The sequence below is a fragment of the Scyliorhinus torazame genome, chromosome 7 (assembly GCF_047496885.1).
Source record: "Scyliorhinus torazame isolate Kashiwa2021f chromosome 7, sScyTor2.1, whole genome shotgun sequence".
NCBI lineage: Eukaryota > Metazoa > Chordata > Chondrichthyes > Carcharhiniformes > Scyliorhinidae > Scyliorhinus > Scyliorhinus torazame.
In genome coordinates, this window is record NC_092713.1 from 82,971,388 (window position 1) to 82,994,637 (window position 23,250).

General features: G+C 45.1%; 1 protein-coding gene across 1 annotated transcript in view; it reads right to left on the reverse strand.

Moving 5' to 3' along the window:
• hook1 (hook microtubule-tethering protein 1) overlaps positions 1–23,250 on the reverse strand; it is a 149,510-nt gene that overhangs the window by 12,693 nt on the left and 113,567 nt on the right. The window contains exons 11-19 of the mRNA XM_072510981.1: positions 20,786–20,987; positions 18,292–18,402; positions 11,328–11,415; positions 10,793–10,853; positions 9,091–9,231; positions 7,694–7,781; positions 4,338–4,372; positions 3,955–4,037; positions 654–754 (exon numbers count right to left, since the gene is read on the reverse strand). Of these exons, the coding sequence (XP_072367082.1) occupies positions 654–754; positions 3,955–4,037; positions 4,338–4,372; positions 7,694–7,781; positions 9,091–9,231; positions 10,793–10,853; positions 11,328–11,415; positions 18,292–18,402; positions 20,786–20,987 (910 nt within the window). The remainder of the gene's footprint in view (positions 1–653; positions 755–3,954; positions 4,038–4,337; positions 4,373–7,693; positions 7,782–9,090; positions 9,232–10,792; positions 10,854–11,327; positions 11,416–18,291; positions 18,403–20,785; positions 20,988–23,250) is intronic.

Below are 23,250 nucleotides of genomic sequence, written 5' to 3' on the forward strand. Positions count from 1 at the left end.
CAGTTGAAATGAGAATATTGACTATTTCTGAAATAAATTAACACCGCCAGGTTAAATTTATAATTAGCCAGATGCAATTTAATTCTAGATCAAACTGTTGAACGTTGAGGAAGAGATCTAGTAAATAAAGAGCTCTTCTTGGGAGTTGCAATTATTCACAATATCTTCCAATACTTTAATTTTCAGTGTAAAATGGTAAAGTTAAATGGAGAAGTATGCTTTTTTAGTTTCCCTTGGTGAAGGGTAGTTGTTGATCTTGATTATTTGAAATCATGTTTCAATCTCGTTTCACTAAATAGGGAATATTTCAGAAAGTAGGATTAAGTGAGGATTGGAGAAGTTGACTGTTTTAGACTTGAAAAAAGTGAGAATTGACCAAAAATCCTTGATACCCTCATAATCAATGGTTTCCTGTGCACAAAGGTTTCCATCAAAACAATGCTCAGATCATTTTCTACACACTATTTTAGATGCATATATCTTTTTATATTTTTGTTTTATATTCATTGGTATTTTAACAGATTTGAAACAAATCATGTGGAAAATGTATTTGGAGCAATTTACAAGCCAAAGAAAGAAGACGCTATTGGGAATTAGGGATTATAAGGAATAAATGCTGAATAAAAAGCAAACCAGAAGACACACATACTCACATTACGAGCTTTCTCAAGGTACGTCTTGTACCTTTCCTCCATTGCCCTCATGTCTTCATCCTTTTTAGTCAGGGCACGTTGCAATTCTTCAATCTTTTGCGCTAGAATGATAAGATTGGCATGTTAGAAATATTTCAATTAAGATTCAGAACTTTATAGAGTTTTTATGAATCTGATATTTCTTCAGGTATACTATTGCAATTATTTTTTAACTGATTATTGTAGAGAAATTTGAATTGCTATTTCTGTTGTAAGAATGTTTTAAAGTATCATACATATAATTTTGAATTACTAACATAAGGGGCGTCATTCTCCGACCCCCCGCCGGGTCGGAGAATGGCCGTAGGCCGCCGTGAATCCCGCCCCCGCCCCCGCCGAAGTCTCCGCTCCCGGAGATTGGGCGGGGGCGGGAATCCGGCCGCGCCGGTTGGCGGGACCCCCCGCTGGATTCTCCGGCCCGGATGGGCCGAAGTCCCGCCCACGAATTGCCTGTCCCGCCGGCGTAAATCAAACCTGGTATTTACCGGCGGGACCAGGCGGCGTGGGCGGGCTCTGGGGTCCTGGGGGGGGGCACGGGGTGATCTGACCCCGTGGGGTGCCCCCACGGTGGCCTGGCCCGCGATCGGGGCCCACCGATCCGCGGGCGGGCCTGTGCCGTGGGGGCACTCTTTCCCTTCCGCCTCCGCCACGGTCTCCACCATGGCGGAGGCGGAAGTGACTCTCCCCACTGCGCATGCGCGGGAAACTGACAGCGGCCGCTGACGCTCCCGCGCATGTGCTGGGAAACTGACAGCGGCCGCTGACGCTCCCGCGCATGCGCCGCATTTCCGCGCCAGCTGGCGGGGCAACAAACGCCATTTCCGCCAGCTGGCGGGGCGGAAATCCCTCCGGCGTCGGCCTAGCCCCTCAATGTTGGGGCTCGGCCGCCAAAGATGCGGAGACTTCCGCACCTTTTTGCCGGCGCGATGCCCGTCTGATTTGCGCCGGCTTTGGCGCCAGTCGGCGGGCATCCCGCCGTTGGGGGAGAATTTCGCCCAAGATTTGGATACTTTCTAAAACCTGGGGGCGGGATTCTCCACTCCCCCGCCGAAATGGCCGCGCCGTCGTGAATGCCGTTGAGGTTCACGACGGCGCGAAACGGCCCCGATCCCGACCGATTCAGGCCCTGACAATGGGCTAGGATCGGGGCTGCGTCACCTACACGCGCCAGGCCTTGTCGCCTGCGTAAAGGCACCGCTGCATAGATGACGCGGCCGGCGCCGCGTTACTGGCGTCATCCGCACATGCGCGGGTTGGCCAGCGGCAACCTGCGCAAGCGTGGTTGCCGTCCTCTCTAAGTCCGCCTCGCAAGAAGGTGGCGGACGGATCTTGCGGGGCCGCGGAAGGAAGGGGGTCCTCCTTCAGAGAGGACGGCCCGACGATCGGTGGGCACCGATCGCGGACCACCCCACATTTGAGGTACACCCCCGGTGCAGGATCCCCCCTCGCCCCCACGCAGGCCGCCCCCCCCACCGATCGCGCGCTATTCCCGGCGGCAGCGACCAGGTGTGGACGGCGCCGGGGGAACCCGCCGTTTTGGCCTGGCCGCTCGGCCCATCCGGGCCTGAGAATAGCGGGGGTGCCGGAGAATCGCCATTTTGGGTGTCTCCGGCGATTCTCCGGCCTGCGGAACTCGACGGGGCCGTTCCCGCCGCTTGGGAGAATTGCGGGAGGGCGTCGGACCGGCGTCCCGGGAAATTTTGGCGGCCCAGGCGATTCTCCCAACCGGCGCGGGAGTGGAGAATCTCGCCCCTAATCTTTGGATACTAGAACTGGTATGAACAGGGGTTATTAGTAAAAAGGTTTTCTGTAATATTTAGGTTATCATAAATAGAATCATAGAATTTTGCAGCACAGAAGAAGTCCATTTGGCCCATCGTGTCTGCACAAGCTATCTAGCTAGTCCCATTTCCCTGCCCGATCTACAGAACCTTCTAATTGCATCAGTTTCAAATATATATCCAGTTCTCTTTTGAAACCTCCTCTGGATCCGCCTCCACCACCCTCCCAGGCAGCACATTGAAAATCCCAACAACTCTCTGAGGTTCTCCTCATCTCATTCCTAGCTCTCTTGCTGACCATCTTGAAATTGTGACCCCCTAGTCACTGACCTACCAACAACTGGAAACAGAATATTCTTCTTTACCATAACAAAAGTGTTCAGAATTTTGAACACCTCTATAAGGTCACCTCTTAATCTTCTCTGCTCTAAGGAAAACAAGCCCAATTTCTCTAATCTTCCCTTATATCTAAAATTCCTCATTCCTGGTGTAATTCTAGTAAATCTCCTCTGCACATCCTTCCTTAAATAAGGTGCCCAGAACTGAACACAATATTCCAAATGTGGTCTGACCAATTATTTCCTTGCTTTTATACTCTATACCTCTACTAAACCCAAGGATCCTATAAGCCTTCTTAACAACTGTTTCAACTCGCCTGGCCTTCTTCAGAGAATTAGCCGTATCAGCCTCCCCGAACAGGCGCCGGAATGTGGCGACTAGGGGCTTTTCACAGTAACTTCATTTGAAGCCTACTTGTGACAATAAGCGATTTTCGTTTAATTTCATTTTTCATTATGCACTTGAACCCCAAGGTCCTTCTGCTCCTGTACTCCCCTCAAAGTTGTACCATAAGCCTATTTTGTCTCCCCAAATATCTTGCCTTCTTGGTATAGTTTTTACTGACCAATCGTGCAACATATAGAAACCTCATGGTGAGTTCATGCAGCCCTGCACCACCCATCCGCACAAATTCTTGTTCAAACGCTTCAAGATTCTTTTGTTTTCCTACTTGTCTGCCTCCCTTCCAGGTGTGATTTCTGCTGGGATTAATCCATGCCTCACTCAGGATCATCCAAAAGACCAATATCACTTTACACACAGATCACTGGGGTTTTACCAGATTTTTTTTTATGATTCCTTCCCCTCTGCCATCCCACTGTAGCCATTCACACATTCAATGAGTCTCAGCCATATCTAATTTTCCTCATTATTTACTCCTTTTATTTCAAACCTTCAGCACTTCTGTCATTTAATCATCTCCTGTTTGCCATCTATTTTTTTCTTCTCTATTCCTTCTTTCCTCCTTTTAATCTATTCATCTATAGCATCCCTGTGGTTCCGATGATGGGCCATAAACCTAAACTGTTAACCCTGTCTTCCTTATTCCACAGATGTTGCCTAACCTTTGGAGCTCTTACAGCATTTTCTGCTGTAATTGCATAGTTACAACTTTGTGTCTATTATATTATTTTTAAACTTACAGCTCTGTTGTATTTCAGGTTGTAAGTCTTCAATAAGTTCTCGCTTTTTCTGCAGCTCATCATGGGCCTCATGAAGTTTCTCTCTAGAGGTACATGTGCGACAAATAAAATGCAGAGAAAATTACTGTTCAACTCTCAACTGACCTACTCACTCCATCACCAAGGCTCAGTTTGCAAAAGTGCAAATTGTCTCTAGTTTGCCATTGTGCCCGGCAATTTCAGTTTGTGTTTCAGACAGGAGAAAGCTTTCAGGCAGGCTCAAAAATATCAACTTTACCTGTAGAGGTTAGAAACCTGAACCGACTGAACTGTAAGCAGTTGTAAATCTCCTGCAAGGGATTATACATTTAAGAAGAAAAAATTCTTAAGTACTATTTACTTACAGGTGTGCATCCAATTTCTTCTTCAGATCACTTGACTGCAAAAACAGAAAACATATCAAGAATATTTGGTACATGATATTGTAATGATTCAATAGCATATTTTTGGCAACTAATAATGAAACAATCTGTATCGAATACTTCAGCAACATATACTCATGAAGCAGTGAAAGTTATTTGTTATAACTGTATAATGCCCATTAAAGTGAAATTGCTTTTCATTGTCCTAGTCTGAAGCTACTCTTTAAATCGACATCAAAAAGGAGAAAATGGAAATGCATAAATACAATATGATCGAAGCAAATGGTGAAAATGTATTAGAAATGTATTAACTCCAGTTTTGCTATGATTATATCCACCTGCTTTTTTCTTGCTCTTCGGTCATAATATCAGTGGCAAAAGCACTAATTACAGAAACATATATTTTTTAAAAATTCATTTTTATGGGATGTGGGCTTCGCTGGCTCAGCCAACATTTGTTGCCCATCCCTTTTTGCCTTTGAAAGGTGGTGGGGAGATGCCTTCTTGAAACACTACAGTGCGTATGGTGTAGGTATACACACTGTGCTGTTAGTGAGGGAGATCCAGGATTTTGACCCAGCAACAGTGATGGAACAGCGGTATGTTTGCAAGTCAGGACGGTGAGTGACTTGGAGGGGAACCGCCAAGTGGCTGTGTTCCCATGTCTGCTGCCCAGAAGGAGTCAATGTTTGTGGAATGGGATCCAATCACGCGGGGCTGCTTTGTTCTAGATGGTGTTGAGCTTCTGAGTGTTTTTGGAGCTGCACTCACCCAGGCAAGTGGGGAATATTCCATTACACTCCTGACTTGTGCCCTGTAGATGGTGGACAGGCTTTGGGGAGTCATGGGGTGAGTTACTTGCCGCATGAATCCTAGCCTGACCTGCTCTTGTGGCCGCAGTATTTACATGGTTACTCCAGGTTTGATTCTCTCTTATTAGAGATGGCCATTGCCTTGCACTTGTGTGACTCAAATGTTACTTGCCACTTGCCAGCCCAAGCCTGGATAGTGTCCAGGTCTTGTTCCATTTGCACGTGGACTGCTCCAGTGTCTGAGGAGTCATGAATGGAGCTGAGAATTGTGCAATCATCAGCGAACACCCCCACATCTGACCTTATGTTGGAAGGAAGGTCATTGGTGAAGCAGCTGAAGATGGTTGGACCTCGGACACTACCCTGAGGAACTCCTGCAGTGATGTCCTGGAGCTGAACTGATTGACCTCCAACCACCACAACCACCTTCCTTTGTGCCAGGTATGACTCCAACCAGTGGAGAGTTTCCCCCTGATTATCATTGACTCCAGTTTTGCTGGGGCTCCTTGATACCATACTTGGTCAAATGTTGCCTTGATGTCAAGGGCAGTCACTCACCTCATCTCTGGAGTTCAGCTCTTTTGTCCATGTTTGAACTCGGACTACTTGCAGTAGTCTGCAGGACAGGTCAGGAGTTGAGTGACCCTGGCGGAACCCAAACTGAGCATCAGTCAGCAGGTTATTGCTAAGTAAATGCCGCTTTACTGATGATTGAGATATTGCGGTAATTGACCGGGTTGGATTTGTCCTGCTTTTGGTGTACAGGACATACCTGGGCAATTTTCCACATTGCTGGGGAAATGCCAATGTTGTAGATGTACTGGAACAGCTTAGCCAAGGGCGCGGCAAGTTCTGGAGCACACGTCTTCAGTACTATTGCCAGAGTATTGTCAGGGACCATAGCCGTTGCAGTGTCCAGTGCCTTCAGCCATTTCTTGATATCATGTGGAGTGAATCTAATTGGCTGAAGACTGACATCTGTGATGCTTAGGACCTCTGGAGGAGACCGAGATGGATCATTCACTCGGCACTTCTGGCTGAAGATTATTGCGAATGTTTCAATCTTGTCGTTTGCACAGATATGCTGGGCTCCTCCATCATTTAGGATGGGGATAATTGTGGAGCCTCCTCCAGTGAGTTGTTTGAATGTGGCAGGACTGCAGAGCTTAATAATGATAATCCTTATTAGTGTCACAAGTAGGCTTATATTAACAGTGCAATGAAGTTACTGTTAAAATCTCCTAGGTGCCACATTCCGGCACCTGTTCGGGTACACGGAGGGAGAATTCAGAATGACCAATTCACCTAACAAGCACGTCTTTCGGGAATGGTAGGGGAAACCAGAGCATCCAGAGGAAACCAGGAAACCCATGGGACACATAGATCTGATCCGTTGGTTGTGAGATCGCGCAGCTCTGTCTATACAAGTAGTCCTGTATTGTAGCTTCACCAGGTTAACACCTCATTTTTAGGTATGTCTGGTGTTGCTCCTAGCATGCCTTCCTGCACTCTTCATTGAACCAGGGCTGACCCCTTGGCTTGGCAGTAATGGTAGAGTAGGTAATATGCCAGGCCATGAATTTAGAAATTGTGGCTGAGTACAATTCTGCTGCTGCTGATGGCCCACAGTGCCTCATGGATGCCCAGTCTAGAGTTGCTGGATCTGTTCTTGAATCTTTCCCATTTATCACAATGGTAGTGGCACACAACACTATGGACGGTACCCTCAATGTGAAGATGGGACTTTGTCTGCAGAAGGACTGTGCAGTGGTAACTCCGACCGATACTATCATGGACGAATGCATCTGCAGCAGGCATCTTGGTGAGGATGGGATCTAGTATGTTTTTTCCTGTTGTTGGTTCCCTCACCACCTGTCACAGACCCAGTCTAGCAGTTATGTCCTTTAGGACCCGGCCATCCTGGTCAGTACTGGTGCTCCCCATAGGCTAATGGGAACCATAATCAAAATTAAGCACTTGCTATTAGAATAATATAAATCATAAACTTTCTACATAATCAGTTGCCTTTCATTATACAATATTAATATTCAAGAATAATTCCTCATGTACTTTTCTATGTTTTATTACAGAATTATTTTTTTTTACCCTTAATCATGCAGTTCAGCAGTTAAGAACGAACATGTCCAAAGGTTCTTCAAGTTGTGGGCTGAACATTTGCACCTGTTCCCAGAGGGAAGGTGACAGGAAACTGCAAATCTGGGGAAAGTGATTTTTCCTGTAGCTCTCTGAGCCATAGCTTAGCATCCTGCTTCTGGGCTTCCTGACCAATCAGAAATAGTGGGTACAATCAGACCTTACACCTGATGGTTGCCAAGTCTCATTATTTAAAAGGATCCCGGCAAGGGACAGAGTGGAACCATTCGACAACTGAAGATTCCGGTCGGGCCTTCATTTGACCTCATTTGCAGATGCAAATCAGTTTCATGCCAGCCTCCTGTGGATTCCTGATCTGCAACCCCCCCCCCTTATAATATCGTCTTAAATTACTTTTAATCAATAACTCACTTCCTCCGACTTGGGGCCTTGCTCCTGTAAGACTTTCTGGAGATCGTCAACTTGATGCTGCAGCTCTTGTACACGCTGGTTTTTAATTCTGTTTTAAAAGGTCATAAAAGAATTAAACCAGCTAGGTTAAGCCAAATATTATTTTGGATCATCATGCTATGCTGGTGCTTGTTCTTCAACTGAAGACATCTCTCCTAATTTTATTTCCCTACTCTTGACCCATAGCCATTAATATTTTTCCTTTCAAATATTCAACCGAATAGTCTCAGAAATATATATTCTCTGCCTCAATTATCACTCCCCATGTGAAAGCATTTCCTCTCACTTTCCTCATCTGCCTTCTAATGATAATCCTTAGTACCAGTTCATCAACCAATCAAAACAACTGTTCATCAATTACCTCTCTAAATATTTCTCAACTTTGAAAATCCCTTTGGATCCTTCTTTAACCGTTTCTGTTCTAGTGAAAAAATCTTCCATGTTGTTCTTCACATCGATAGCCTTGGATTTTGAATATCAATTTTGCAAATCTTAATTCTACCATTTCAGGGAATTGAATATTTTTCCTATAAATGAGGCATTCAACACTACACCCAACTAACTTACACAAATTCAATGGTGCTTATTTACTTTAGGACTCAGACATATTTAAAAAACAAACAAGCCCAAATCTTCTGCTCTCCAAATTGTCGGAGACCAGGGGCGGGATTTTTCATCCTTCCGCACCCGTTTTCTGGTGCGGCATGCCCCTACCAGCAGCAGGATCCTCCGCCCCGCCAGCTGGCCGATGGGGTTTCCCATTGTGGGCACCCCCTTGCCGTCGGGAACACCGCAGGCGTGAGTGCGCTGCCGGCAAAACAGAGGATCACGCCGATGGAGAATCCAGTCTCAGCTGTACGACTGAAGATGTGCATCGGAGCCCTTTGGAAGTCACAAAATCCAGACCTACATGGAAACTGCTTGAGACGTTTTATCTGAACATCTGAAGGGCAATTCCGCAGCACCAGGGGATCCTTCCCAAATGTCTCAACACTAAGCTTTGGCCCTGGAGACTTGGGACAGTTCTGTAATACTCACCGGGCAACCCAGGAAATACTAGGTTAAAACATAGTCTAACCCCTGAATGACTACAAAACCGACTCCCCAATTACCCCACTGACCCCCAACCACCCCTAACTGGACTACCCTCCTAACCTGACCAGACTACTCTCCTGACCTGATTAATCCCCCTCGTCCGACCACCTTGACGCAACTACGTTCCTGAGCCAAACTGACTAACACCACAGCCCTAATGAACAGCAGGATGTAAATCAGACTGGTTCCTGGCATTTAAAAATATTTCCTCAGAAATCAACAGACGAAGAACAGTTTAAGTCATACCAAAAACATATTCATACCTATTTTCTGTCTCCAGTTCATTTTTTGTCCGATTCGCATCGTCTAACAACTTCTGCAGCACCAAAATACGTTCATTTTCTGATCCCTCATGATGCAATTGCAACATCTTGTTCTCATGTTGCAGTCGGATGAACTTCTCCCTGCACATACGAATGAATTGCAAAATCACTGTTTAAAGTGTCTGTCCCAACATTATACCTGCAGTCAGGAGTGTTGTCTCTTCTTTGTGAAAGTTGGGTATTATTGCATAATAATTATACCTAATTAGTTTTAAGCAATGTATATCAACAAAAAAAAAGCAACAAAAAATATAATATACACATTTAGAAAAGTACATTGCACAAGATAGTTTTCTGTTTATTTATTTATTGGTGTTGAAGTATTTAAAATGTACATTTATTTTAAATATCAGGATAATATATTTCCATGGGGACTGTCCTGATATCCTACTGAATATTAATGGTACCACTGGGAAAACACTTTAGATGCCTGGAAGCCACAGCAAATGAGATAATCTGTGGAATTCAGGACCAAGGAGTTTAGTACTGACATTGCCAGAAGTTAATAAGAACATAAGGCCCCTAGAGCCTGCTCCGCCATTCAATGAGATCATGGCTGATCTTTTGTGGACTCAGCTCCACTTTCCGTCCCGAACACCATAACCCTTAATCCCTTTATTCTTCAAAAAACTATCTATCTTTATCTTAAAAACATTTAATGAAGGAGCCTCTACTGCTTCACTGGGCAAGGAATTCCATAGATTCACAACCCTTTGGGTGAAGAAGTTCCTCCTAAACTCAGTCCTAAATCTACTTCCCCTTATTAAAACTGCTTTTTCATTGAAACAACAATGTTAAAAACATGGGGCGAAATTCTCCACCAACGGCGCGATGTCCACCGACTGGCGCCAAAAATGGCGCCAATCAGGCGGGCATCACGCCGGCCCAAAGGTGCAGAATGCTCCGCATCTTTGGCGGCCTAGCCCCAACATTGAGGGGCTAGGCCGACGCCGGAGGGATTTCCGCCCTGCCAGCTGGCGGAAATGGCGTTTGTTGCCCCGCCAGCTGGCGCGGAAATGCGGCGCATGCGCGGGAGCGTCAGCGGCCGCTGACAGTTTCCCGGCGCATGCGCGGGAGCGGCTGCTGACAGTTTCCCGGCGCATGCGCGGGAGCTTCAGCGGGCGCCGACAGTTTCCCGCGCATGCGCAGTGGGGAGAGTCTCTTCCACCTCCGCCATGGTGGAGGCCGTGGCGGAGGCGGAAGGGAAAGAGTGCCCCCACGGCACAGGCCCGCCCGCGGATCGGTGGGCCCCGATCGCGGGCCAGGCCACCGTGGGGGCACACCCCGGGGTCAGATTGCCCCGCGCTCCCCCCCAGGACCCCGGAGCCCGCCCACGCCGCCTGGTCCCGCCGGTAAATACCAGGTTTGATTTACGCCGGCGGGACAGGCAATTTCTGGGCGGGACTTCGGCCCATCCGGGCCGGAGAATTGAGCGGGGGGGTCCCGCCAACCGGCGCGGCCCGATTCCTGCCCCCGCCCAATCTCCGGTACCGGAGACTTCGGCGGGGGCGGGATTCACGGCGGCCAACGGCCATTCTCCGACCCAGCGGGGGGCCGAAGAATGACGCCCATGATCTCCAAATTGTAACATTAATTTTAGGGATTTCAATTTTTGGTGTGTGTAGGAATGAAAGAACTATACCTATATTCCACAGGAAGAATTTCAGCTGCAAGATGGTCATGTGAATCCAGAGAAAATTTACCTGGAGAACAAAACTTTGAATTATTCGCCATTTACTACTGGAAATTAAGCGGTTTTAATATGACGGTTCCACTTACATTCCCTTGATCCAGGGCACTATTTCACACCAAGTATACACCTAGTTCGCCAAATAGAGACAACTTGGAAAAATGCTTTGTGTGAAAATCAGGTGATGGGTATTTTCACATTTATCAGTGGCGATTTTCATAAATTCAGTGTTCTGGCAGAGTTACGACATTCCAATGGAGGAAGAGGAGGAAATAGTTTGGTCTTATTTGAAAATGAGAACCCTCCAAATGATGCAACACAAAACAATGCTGTTATGACAAAGCAACAAAAGTTCTGTGAATAAATTTATATTTATGGATTTAAAGGCATCTTAACCAACTCGAAGAAAAAAAAATGCACAATCATAATTGTTGGAAACCTACAAGGAGAACACAGAAAACAAACAATTAAAGAAACTGAATCATACCTGATTGTAACAAGTGATCTTGTTGCACTTGTGTGCATTTGAGTTCCTCATTAGTTTCTTTCAGTGTATCGCGCTCTACGATCAGTCGCTGAAGGAAAAAAAATTCGTAAATGACAGAGACATGCAACTCCTCAAAAATGTTACTCGATAGCTCTCAATAAATACAGAGGAAATATATTCTGAGTAAGGCAATGTTGCAGATTTCATAAATATCAAATCTCACGTAATTTACTAAACCAGCAGTTGAATGAAGAGATTAGATTATAGAAATCAATCCAATATATCATTACTTGTTGTAATATGTTGTGTGAATTTTGTTGAATGATTTTTAAACTCAGTGCTGGCCGGGTTTTGTTTTCCTTGTCATTGACAGGGGCTTTTAATGTGGACAATTGTCATTTCAATCTGCTTCATTGATGCAAAATGCCAATTAAGCTGCTGTCATAACAATAGGAAGCTGTGACTGAGTGAGATCCACCTACAACTTCAGCAGCTAACCACAGACATAATGGGTGTGATCTAACTGAAAAGTTTCTAAGTGTCATTTCAGGCGAGTTTGGCTGGGAGTTTCACCCCGGCTCTTGTCGGCAAGTTCCCCACCGCTTTCTAACCACTCTTAGAATGCACTTAGTCACTTATTCGGGCCCTGGGGCATTTCTCTCTGGGTTAGTCCACACTTAGAATTGTTTCCATCACTGGGGAGCTGGACTCGCTGGCCATACTGGCTCCTCAGATATCAGGCCACCATTTCAAAAGAATGTCCAGATTTCGAAGTGAGCTTGAGGGGCCCCCCACCCATGAGCACCATCACCCTTCACACATATGGGCATAACCCCCCCCCCCCCCCCCAGTGAAGACACCCCACTATGGGGTCGCTGAGGGACCCCTTTTCAGACATTCCTACATCCCCTTTCAGGCCCCCCCCTTCATGACTTCACCACCCCTCAACCTTCCAGAGGCCCCTTCATACCAGCCCTTTATACACCCCCATTATTTCTCCTTTCATAACCCCCCCAGGTCCAGTCCACCTTGTCCACATGTGTGTCATTTGTGTACTAATGGCGCCTGGCTGGGATCTCCTTGCGGAGGCAGATAGATGCCGGGGGTCGGGTAGATCTACCCACTTAATCTTGTGAGACTGGATCCCACGCATTGTGGGCGGGACCCAGATCATGACACCTCGCTCAATCTTGTTAGACTTCATGAGATCTCATGTGGCGCAACAGATGTGAGGAATCCCGTGGGAGGTTTCCCCCGGCATTTACCGACTGTGTGCCACTCGATCTGGCTGGTAGATCATGCCAAAAGAGAAAATGCTGGAAAATCTCAGCAGGTCTGGCAGCATCTGTAGGGAGAGAAAAGAGCTCACGTTTCGAGTCCAGATGACCCTTTGTCAAAAGTAGATCATGCCCATTGTTTAAAGAAGACCTGTTTTAAGAAAATAGAAGAAAAGGCACTGATTGAAAATGGCTGCCATGAGTCACCTGGGGCGTCATTCTCCGCCGGCGGGAGTCTCCGTTTTGCTGGCGCCGGGGGGTTTCCCGACGGCGTGGGGCTGCCCCACAATGGGAAACCCCATTGACCGGCCGGTGTTATGGAGACTCCCGCCGGCCGGTCAGGGCAGAAATGTGGCGGGGCGGGTAAGTGAATTTCGCCCATGATGTCTGATGTTGTATGGTGACCACTTCTCTGGAGACCTTCTATACAAAGTGTACTGCAGACCTGTTGCATGGAATTTCACACCTGATGGGGTGTCACAGTCTACTCCAAACAGGATTCTCTTGAAAGGAAAGCATTAGAAATGCAAAGTACAAGACTTTGATCAGCTGTAGTCCTATCATGACAATGGGAACTGCCAGCCAGTCAGATACTCATCGTATAAAATTCCCTGTGGAGGAGGATATAACCCCATCCCTAGTTGATTTCTGCCTTAAAAAAGTGCAAATGTTTCAGAGATTTAAAAAAGATCAAAAATTGTGATTACTTGTCTTGTGGTCATTGTTGCAGGCCATGTTAATTCAATTCCTTTCTGGGAATACACAGATAGGATTTTTAAAAACTGGTTCTGCCAAGTGGAATCAAGGAGGTCAATGAGTCAACTGAAAACACTGCTAGAAGAGAACAGTGAAGGTCTCTCTTTGTCTAAAGCTAAGAGAGTGAATCAACAAAGTGCTGACCTGAACCAAGTCATCTCCAGAATCCTTCAACAGTCTACACCTTAAAGACAAGCAGAGAGCTTAATTGTATACTCTCTTGACTTTCTTTGGACTCTAACCTTGGAGGATATGTAGGAGTTGAGTGAATGTGTGTGTCAGAGAGAGAGAGAGAATGTGTGTGAGAGAGACTGTGAGGTGCGTGTGTGTGTGAATGGGTGTGCATGAGTGTGCACATGAAAGAGTGCCAAGTCCCGAAAGACATGCTGTTAGATCATTTGGACATTCTGAATTCTCCCTCCATGTACCCGAACAGGCGCCAGAATGTGGCAACTAGGGGATTTTCACAGTAACTTCATTGCAGTGTTAATGTAAGCCTACTAATGACAATAAAGGTTATTATTATATTATATTAAGATTTAGATTTGTCATGTGTACTGAGGTACAGTGAAAAGTATGGTCTGTGTACAGTCCAGGCAGATCATTCCGTACATGAAAAACATCGGACATACGATAAATACACAATGCAAATACATAGACATAGACATCGGATGAAGCATACAGAGTGTAGTACTACTCAGTAGAGAAGATGTGTGGAGAAATCAGTTCAGTCCACAAGAGGGCCATTCAGGAGACTGGTAACAGCGGTGAAGAAGCTGTTTTGAATCTGTTAGTGCATGTTCTTAGATTTTTGTATCTTCTGCCCGATGGAAGAGATTGGAAGAGAGAATAACCTAGATGGGAGGGGTCTTTGGTTATGCTGCTCGCTTTCCCAAGTCAGCGGGAGCTGTAGACAGAGTCAATGTATGGGAGGCAGATTCCCGTGATGGACTGGGCTGTGTTCACGACTCTCTGTAGTTTCTTACGGTCTTGGGCCAAGCAGGTGCCAGACCAGGCTGTAATGCAGCCATATAGGATGCTTTCTATGGTGCATCTGTAAAAATTGGTAGGAGTTAATGTCAACATGCCGAATTTCCTTAGTTTCCTGAGGATGTATAGGTGCTGTTGTGCTTTCTTGGTCATAGCGTTGACATGGGTGGACGAGGACAGATTGTTGCTGGTGTGTACATCCAGGAATTTGAAGCTGTCAACCATCTCCACTTTGAGAGAGAGAGTCTGTGAGAGCATGAGGGTTTGTACGCACTTATGAGTTCATGTGTCATTGGATCATCATTATTTTTTCTCAGCTTTAGTAACTAACAAACCTACTCTTTCTTTGACTCAGTACAACCCAACTTGATTTGTTCCTTATTAACAAATACATATATTAGGATTGGAAAAGGCATTTACGTGGAAAATAAACTGTAAATATCTTTGTTGCAACCAAGGTGATTGAGTAGGAGGGGAGTCAGCTCACTCCTCCTCACCAGGTTGTAACACTTGTGAATTAAAAATTATGCCTACATCATTGGGGAAGATTGTCGTTGACATCTTGGAAATTGTATGACAAATATGAAATGTAAATCCAACCAAGATTATGGTAAGTGTGTGAAGTCCCAAGTTATGTCAAATCATCTAAACTCTTTAAAAAAAATTAGGATTAAAATGACTACAAATGGTTAATTATGGACAATGATTTTTTTTGTGTGTAAATTATATTTTCTTCGCCCAAGGGAGAAATATCTTTAATCGATGATAGACGATTTCTTTGGTGTTGCTCTTTCAGCTTCCTCTGCAATTTCCCTTTGAACCCATGTCATGTGAGAGTACCTTTAAGAAATGGTTGTTTATAAATGGGTGTGTATGTAAATATCTGTAGTGAGAGTACCTTTAAGATATGGGTGTTTACCACTGCAGTGATGTCAGAGAGTGGGTGGAGCTGGGCTGTCTGTCAGCTTTTTACTTTCGTTTTTGAGCAGGCTGCAGGGTGTGTTTTAGTTTAGTTTTGAGAGCTGGATAGCTGCAGTCACAGCCAGAAGGTGTATGAATCTCTCTCTGTAATCTAAAGACTGTAAATAGATCCTGGTGATTTAAAACTAATAGCAGTAGTGACTTTAACCTGATGTGCTTCTGGTAAAAGGTGTTTTAAGTCTGATGGATGTTAAAAGGAAAGCTTAAAAGATTACTTAAGTGTTGTAGTCTTTGGGGGTTGTATTTGAATTAATGGTTGCTAAGATGTTCGCTTTTTGTTTTAAAAAGGTTAACTTGAGTTCATAGAATAAACATTGTTTTGCTTTAAATAATACTTTTCCATTTCTGCTGTACCACACCTGTTGAGTGGGTGTGTGCTCCCATACCACAATCTAGTAAAAATTGTGGGTCAGGTGAACTCCATGATACACTTTGGGGTTCTCTAAACCCTGGCCCATAACAACTATAACTCAAAATAAGTTTAAAGTCTTAACAAAATTTCTTGCCAACTATACAACAAAAATCACTATTCAATAGACATTTGGACAGGAAAAATCATTTAAATCAATATTCAGGCTTATGTTCCATTACACACCTCAATAGAGCTGGATTCTGGTCAGCTGAGAGCTATTATAAAATACACACTCAATTTCACTGCTCTCTACTGAAGCTGCATTCTAATACAACCACGGTGAAGTACGAAACTGGAGCATGTATATAGTCTTAACCAAGTACAATAATAAGGAACAAAAAGATTAGCTTATTTGAGTTTAAACGCACTGGAATTGTCTTTAGAAAGTGGCAGATGTTAAAATCCTCAATGACTCATGATTGTGGCATTTTGTTTTTACTATTGCCTAAACACAATACAGACAAATATCACAGCAACAATGCTAAAACAATGATTAACCCTCCTATATTCAAGTCTAAATCATTTATCTCAATCCAAGAGTAGTATAGAATGTGCAAGAGGGAACCTAAAAAGGAAATTAGGAAAGCAAAAAGTGGACATGAAAGGATACTTGCAGGTAAAATAAAGGAAAATCGTAAGTTGTTTTGCAGGTACATTAAGAGTAGAAGGATAAAAGCAAATTACTGCGGATGCTGGAATTTGAAACAAAAACAGAAAATACTGGACAATCACAGCAGGTCTGATAGCATCTGTGGAGAGAGAAGGGAGCTAACTTTTCGAGTCTGGATGACTCTTTGTCAAAGTAAATCAACTGGACTTTTATAAAAATTCAACATATGTCCTTTTTTTCTGGTGCGAAAGGACAAATTACAAAATTAATTCTCTATAATTTCTCAATTTGCCAGGTTGGCACTCAAACCCTTGGCTCCCGAGCTGCGGGTCTGATAAGTTAGTTACTCATTTCTACCATGTAGAATTTCTACAGTTGGTCCTCAAAGTTCTTGGATCATGAGTTGCCAGGTGATTCCAGATCCTCAACAATGTGTCCCCACTAGGGGGAAGTATTAAATTAAAAGGGCAGTATTCCCTCCAGGTTCCCACATCCTCTGACCACAGAGCAAATTTACACTGGGCCGGCAGCCCACCCTTGCCCCAATCCAGGCCCTTAAGTAGCCCACCCAGCATCAATTATTCATGCCCTCCCCCACCCCACTGCACCCCTCAGGCCTTCCCCGTGGGCAGCACGGTAGCACGGTGGGTGGCACTGTTGCTTCACAGCCCCAGAGTCTCAGGTTCGATTACTGGCTTGGGTCAGTGTGTGGAGTCTGCACGGGTTTGCTCCGGGTGCTCCGGTTTTCTCCCACAAGTCCCAAAAGACGGGATTGTTGGATGAATTGGACAATCTGAATTCTCCCTCTGTATGCCCGAACAGGCTCCGGAATGTGGCGACTAGGGGCTTTTCACAGTAACTTCATTGCAGTTTTAATGTATGCCTACTTGTGAGAATAAAGATATTATATTATTATACTGCAGTATCTTGAAAGACTGGCGACCACCAAGTAGATCAACAAATAAACGGATTATTGGTTGTGCCAAACTGAGGTAATATTAAAAGATCTATACAGGTTGAGCATCCCTTATCCGAAATTCCCAAAACCGAAAAGCTCCCAACCCGCACTTTTTTTGAGCGCCGGCATGACGTCACGAGAAGGTGGGGAAGGTTCCCGGGTGATGCACAGGTCCCAATCCACCACAAATGAGTAGATCCCAAAGCGTTAAAGATGGCCACAAGCCCCAGGTGGGGCTGTTTTGGTGCCAAAACTTCATCAAAGCCAGACGTGAGTGCATTAAATTTGTGCTCTCAGTGTGATTATCAGAAAGACTTGCACATTGCACTATCTCAGGATATTCCAAAGTGTTTTACAACTAACCAAATACTTTATACAGGGTTTTCTCCACCGTCATGTTGGAAAGCATCATCTAGATGATTTGTGTAGTAGTGTGGCCCCTTCAAGGGGGCAAGTCTTGAGGTCCCTTTAAGGGGGCGACCCGTGCTGCCCATGTGCCCGTCTCAAGCCATTTTATAAATTCTTGTGTTTCATTTTAAGATATTTTTTATGAATGTGTCAGAACGACAACATAAAGGTGCCATTGATGAATGTCTGGAACAAGAAATTAGCTTTCATAAGAACAGGAACAGGCCATTTCGCCCCCTCGAACATCATATTCCGAAATCTGAAAAATTCCGAAATCCGATACACATTCGGCCCCAAGCATTTCGAGTAAAGGATGCTCAAAGTGTACTATATCTAATAGTCAATAAGGCTAGGAAACACGGCCAAATTGTATTTGTTTCTTCAGTTTAGTGATAGTAAGTTAAAGTGGTAGTTGACAGGTTTTTAGGAAAATGTACACAGTGAAAACCATGTCATGATAAATGCCTTGTAGTGATATGACAGTTTAAAACATTTCAGCTAGCAAAATACTCAGGTTTGAAGGACGAAGAAATCAGGTCATGTATTTCTATTGGAATACCAAGAGCACTTGCCTCTTTTTCCTTCAGTAATGTTTCATGCTTTTCTTCAATCTGTTTCAATTCAAAAGCCAGTTTGTCTGCTCTTCTTACTTCCTCAGACAATGAGTTGTGAAGTTCCTGAACCTTTTAATGACAATAAAGCAGCCAGTGTTACAAAAGGTCATTAGATCAAGTGACACTGTTGTAGTAACTTATGCAAAATGTGCCTTCTTCGCTGGTCCAGTCAGTAAACACCACCCAGCATGGCACTTTGGTCAAGTCAAACAAACTGAGAGAAATTCTCAGGATCAATCCCTGACATACTCCGAGTACGATGTTCACAACTGGAGCAACAGTGGTATGTATGGCACATGTATTTAATGTGATGCCTATGTCCCAAGAACAAATTTTTAAAAAAAGTATGCAGTAGGCATTTCAGAAATATAGCAAAAAAAAAAAAAAAGGGTATACAGCTGGCTGCCCTGGAGTCCAGCTGGTTAAGCCAGACCTCAACCAGTATACGGTTGCGTTATGAAGGGGGTGGTTGAATACAGGTTCCGACCACTCCATGCCTCAGCCAAGAGAAGGCTGTGTTGGGTTCGAACATGTTTAGATGAAATGTGAAAAGGGAGGGGGAGTGTCACGGACGGTGACAGTGTGATAGAATGAGCGCAGACATTTGACGTGCGATAATAACAGAAACTATGCTTGATCTCCCAGGACGGCCGGAGACAGCAAGCCCAGGATGTCACCCAGCAGATGCAGAAGGCACAGCCAGAACTTGTTGGGACGATCCCTGGGATCGGGGCTAACCTTCGGTGACACCCCCACCTAGCCGTCATGCTGATCCTATTTACCTTGATCTACCTCATCTTCCTCACGTAGGTGGCAGCACATTCACGGAACGCCAGGACATGGGACTCATTTTTACTGCACGGGCCCGTTTAATCTAGCCAGACCAACGATCCCCAGGGACTGATACTTGTTTTGCAGGTTGTTTTGTATATAACCTTTGTAGAACTGTAAATTCTTAAGGTCAGCCTGTTTATATTGATCTGCACCACTGTATGTTCCCAAAAGACGTGATTGTTGGATGAATTGGACATTTTGAATTCTCCCTCTGTATGCCCGAACAGGCTCCGGAATGTGGCATTTTGCATAAAAACAATCACGTCTGTATGTTCTGCAGTTTGTACCGGATGGTATTCCTCCACTTCTGTCTCAGGTTTTCGATATTGTCCCACCTCTGCATTAGATCGCCAATTTTATCTTACAGTACAGACACTTCCATTTCTCTGACCATATTAGGTCCGTTATGGAATGTAGATTTATATTTGTCTTATTATCAAGAGCAATTATGGATTGGTAAAAATGCTGACCTTGCCAGCAAAATTACACTTCAGGAATGAATAAATGTTAAAAACGGCATCATTTTAGCTTTTCATAAAGTTCAGGGAAGTACAATAGAATATTTCTACATTTTTCCTTCTTTTACAGAATTTCTAGAAAGCTGCAAAAAAATCGGTTTGTTAAAATTTTGAACAGCCCCAGCATTTGGTATTAAATTTAATTTCTGTCCATGGGCGGGATTCTCCCCTACCCGGCCGGGCGGGGGGTTCCGGCGTAATGGAGTGGCGGGAACCACTCCGGCGTTGGGCCGCCCAAAGGTGTGGAAGTCTCCGCACCTTTAGGGGCCAAGCCCTCACCTTGAGGGGCTAGGCCCGCACCGGAGTGGTTTGCGCTCCACCGGCTGGCGGGAAAGGCCTTTGGCGCCACGCCAGCCAGGGACGAAATGTCTTCGCTGGGCGACGCATGAGCGGGAGCGTCAGCAGCTGCTGACGTCATCCCCGCGCATGCGCAGGGGAGGGGGTCTCTTCTGCCTCTGCCATAGTGAAGACCATGGCGAAGGCGGAAGAAAAAGAGTGCCCCCATGGCACAGGCCCACCCGCAGATCGGTGGGCCCCGATCGCGGGCCAGGCCACCGTGGGGGCACCCCCCAGGGCCAGATCGCCGCGCGCCCCCCCAGGACCCCAGAGCCTGCCCGCGCCGCCTTGTCTCGCCGTTCAAAAGGTGGTTTAATCCATGCTGGCGGGACAGGCATTCCAGCAGCGGGACTTCGGCCCATCGCGGGCCGGAGAATCGGCGGGGGTGGGCCCGCTGACCGGCACGGCGCGGGATTTCCGCCCCCCGCCGAACCTCTGGTGGCAGAGACTTCGGGACACGGCGGGGGCCTGATTCACACCAGGCCCCGCGATTCTCCGACCCGGCCCATGTCTCTAATTATCTGGATGACTTTTCACAAATCTAGGTCAGAGATGCTGATGCAGTGGACTTACTCAACACAGACCATCAATCAACTGTGAGATCTTCTAGACTTTATATTGCAATGAACAATGCATTTACCGATTGGACTATCCAGGAAAATATTTCATTTTCACTTTAAATTATTTAAATTATAGTACAAATAATGATTTGCCATGAAACTCTACACTCCATTCAGTTAAGAAGATTTGCGGTCAATGCTTACTTGTCTTTTGTATGTCTCCAGCTGAGCACGTGCAGCATTAGATTTTCGCAGTTCTTCCTCCAAGTTGACTGTATTCTGCATATACAACATGTTTTTGTCCTCCAACAATTTCACCTGCCGCCTCAAGTCATTCAGGTCTTCGAGTTTTTTTTGGTATGTCTCCACTGATGCCTCTAATTTGATTACCTTATCTGAATAAATCCTGTAAAAACAGTGGTCAGAATACATTAATACATTAAAGTTTCCTTGGCCTCAAAAACGCTGAGCCCAGCCTTGAAGCCTGTTCAGCTTGAAAACCATAAGGCGCCATTCAGACTCAGTTTAACTACACTCTGAATAGAACGTTGTTGTGTTTGGCTTTCGATGTCTTGCAAAGGAATCCACCAAATATCTTCACTTGTCTAAACCAGGATCTTTATTGAATCACACGTGGTAAGACAGCGATCTGTTACAAAGCAAGTTATCATGGAATTTATTTGTACTCCTCTGGAACTACACCTAGCACGACGGTTCACCTGTATGTTTTACAACCATCTCCTTCAACCATCTGGTGAAGGTCGGATGTGCTCCCACTTATATTGGAGTCTTGTGTCACATGACCACCATATTGAGACCGCATGGTGTGTCAGCACCACCACTGGTTGGAAGTCGCACACCATCCATCTATGATATTGCTTACAGGCAATTCACACAAAAGTCTCCATGTATACTCATACATAATATGCACAATGTTGCTTTGATATGCATAACATAGAAAGATTCAATAAGATTTATTTTAAAAACGTTAATATTGTTAAAACCAAACTCCGTTTGAATACTTCACTCAATATCTTGCTCTGAAATCAACTGCAGTCAAGCTCAGTATGTAAGGTCAACAGAAGCCATTTCATTCAGAAATGAACTTCAAACAAATTACCAAAAAGCCAAGATAAGGGTGAACAAGAGGAAAGCAACTAAAGGCATGAGGAAGAATGGTAATCCTAAAAAGCCGACTGGAATTACTAGCACACAACACCTTCTTCCTGGGTATTCCAGAATCGCATTGATCTCGAAACAGCAGAATTATATAGATTTGTAAATTAAGTTAAAATCATAAATGAAAGAGGAATATACAGACCATAAATCAGTTGCAAAGTTTAAAGATGACGCAAAAATGGGTGGGAAGGCAAATGGTGAGGATGTTACAAAGAATCTACAGATAGACATGGACAGATGGTATATCATGTAGGAAAATGTAAAGTTATGAATTTTGGTAGGAGAATAAAGGAGATGGATATTACTTAAATGGAGAAAGAATACAGAAAGCTGCAGTACAGAGGGATTTCGGGGCCCTTTTGTATAAAATCACAAAAAAGGTAGTATACACGTTCAGCAGGTAATAGAGAAGGCAAATGGAATGTTCACCTTTATTTCAAAGGGATTGAAATATAAAAATAGGAAAGTCCTGCAAAAACTATACAAGGCACAAGTTAGATCATACCTGGAATATTGTGAAAAATGTTGGTCCACTTATCTAAGGAAAGATATACTGGCATTGGAAGCAGTCCAGAGAAGGTTCACTGGGTTGATCCCAGATATGGCGGGATTTTCTTATGAGGGTCTGCACTAATTGGAGTTTAAAAGAATGAGAGATAACCATATTGAGACACATAGGATTCTCAAGGGGCTTGACAGGGTTGATGCTAAGAGGATGTCTCCCACTATTCCCATAACAAGCATGTTTAGCTGCGTGTTTACGGCGCTCGCAGTACCAAGAAACACATGTTTATTCAACACGACTCCCCAGCCCCCCACCCGCAACCCCCCTCAACACCCACACAGGGCATACCCAGCCTGATCACGCACACACATAAAATGCCAGCTTAGCACCTTGGAGTGCCAACCCTGGCAGTGCCTATGCCAGCTGGCAATGCCACTTGGGCACCTTGGCAATACCAGGCTGACACTACCAGGGTGCCCAGTTGGCACCAGCAGTGCCAGGGCGCCACCCTGCCCAAAGAGCATGCAGCTGGGGGCCTCCAATTCCCTGTGGGGAGTGTTTGTGGGGACCAGGACCAGTGCTGAACGGCACTCGCCCGAGGTCTCTGAGGTGAGGGGATGAATCCCAAAACCTCAGGTACCTTATGAATCTGCACATTAAAATGAGACTAACTGTCTGGCTCTAAAATGCAGATTTGCGAAAAAGTGATCCTGCCGACAATGGGTGGGATTTACATTGCACCCTCTCACGAGATCGCATTGGATTTTGTGATGCATTGTGAGCCGGGTGGATACCGGGGATATCGGCCATGCTGTGCTGCGGTGAGCTGCTTTTCCTGCGCAGCATAGCCATTGGATCGTGCCCGATGTTTCCCCTTAGGGGAGAGTGTAAGACTAGGGGGCACAATCTCAGAGGCTGGGTCGTTAGGTATGTTTAAGGCTGAAGTAGAGATTTTTAATCAGTAAGGGAATCAAAGGTATATGGA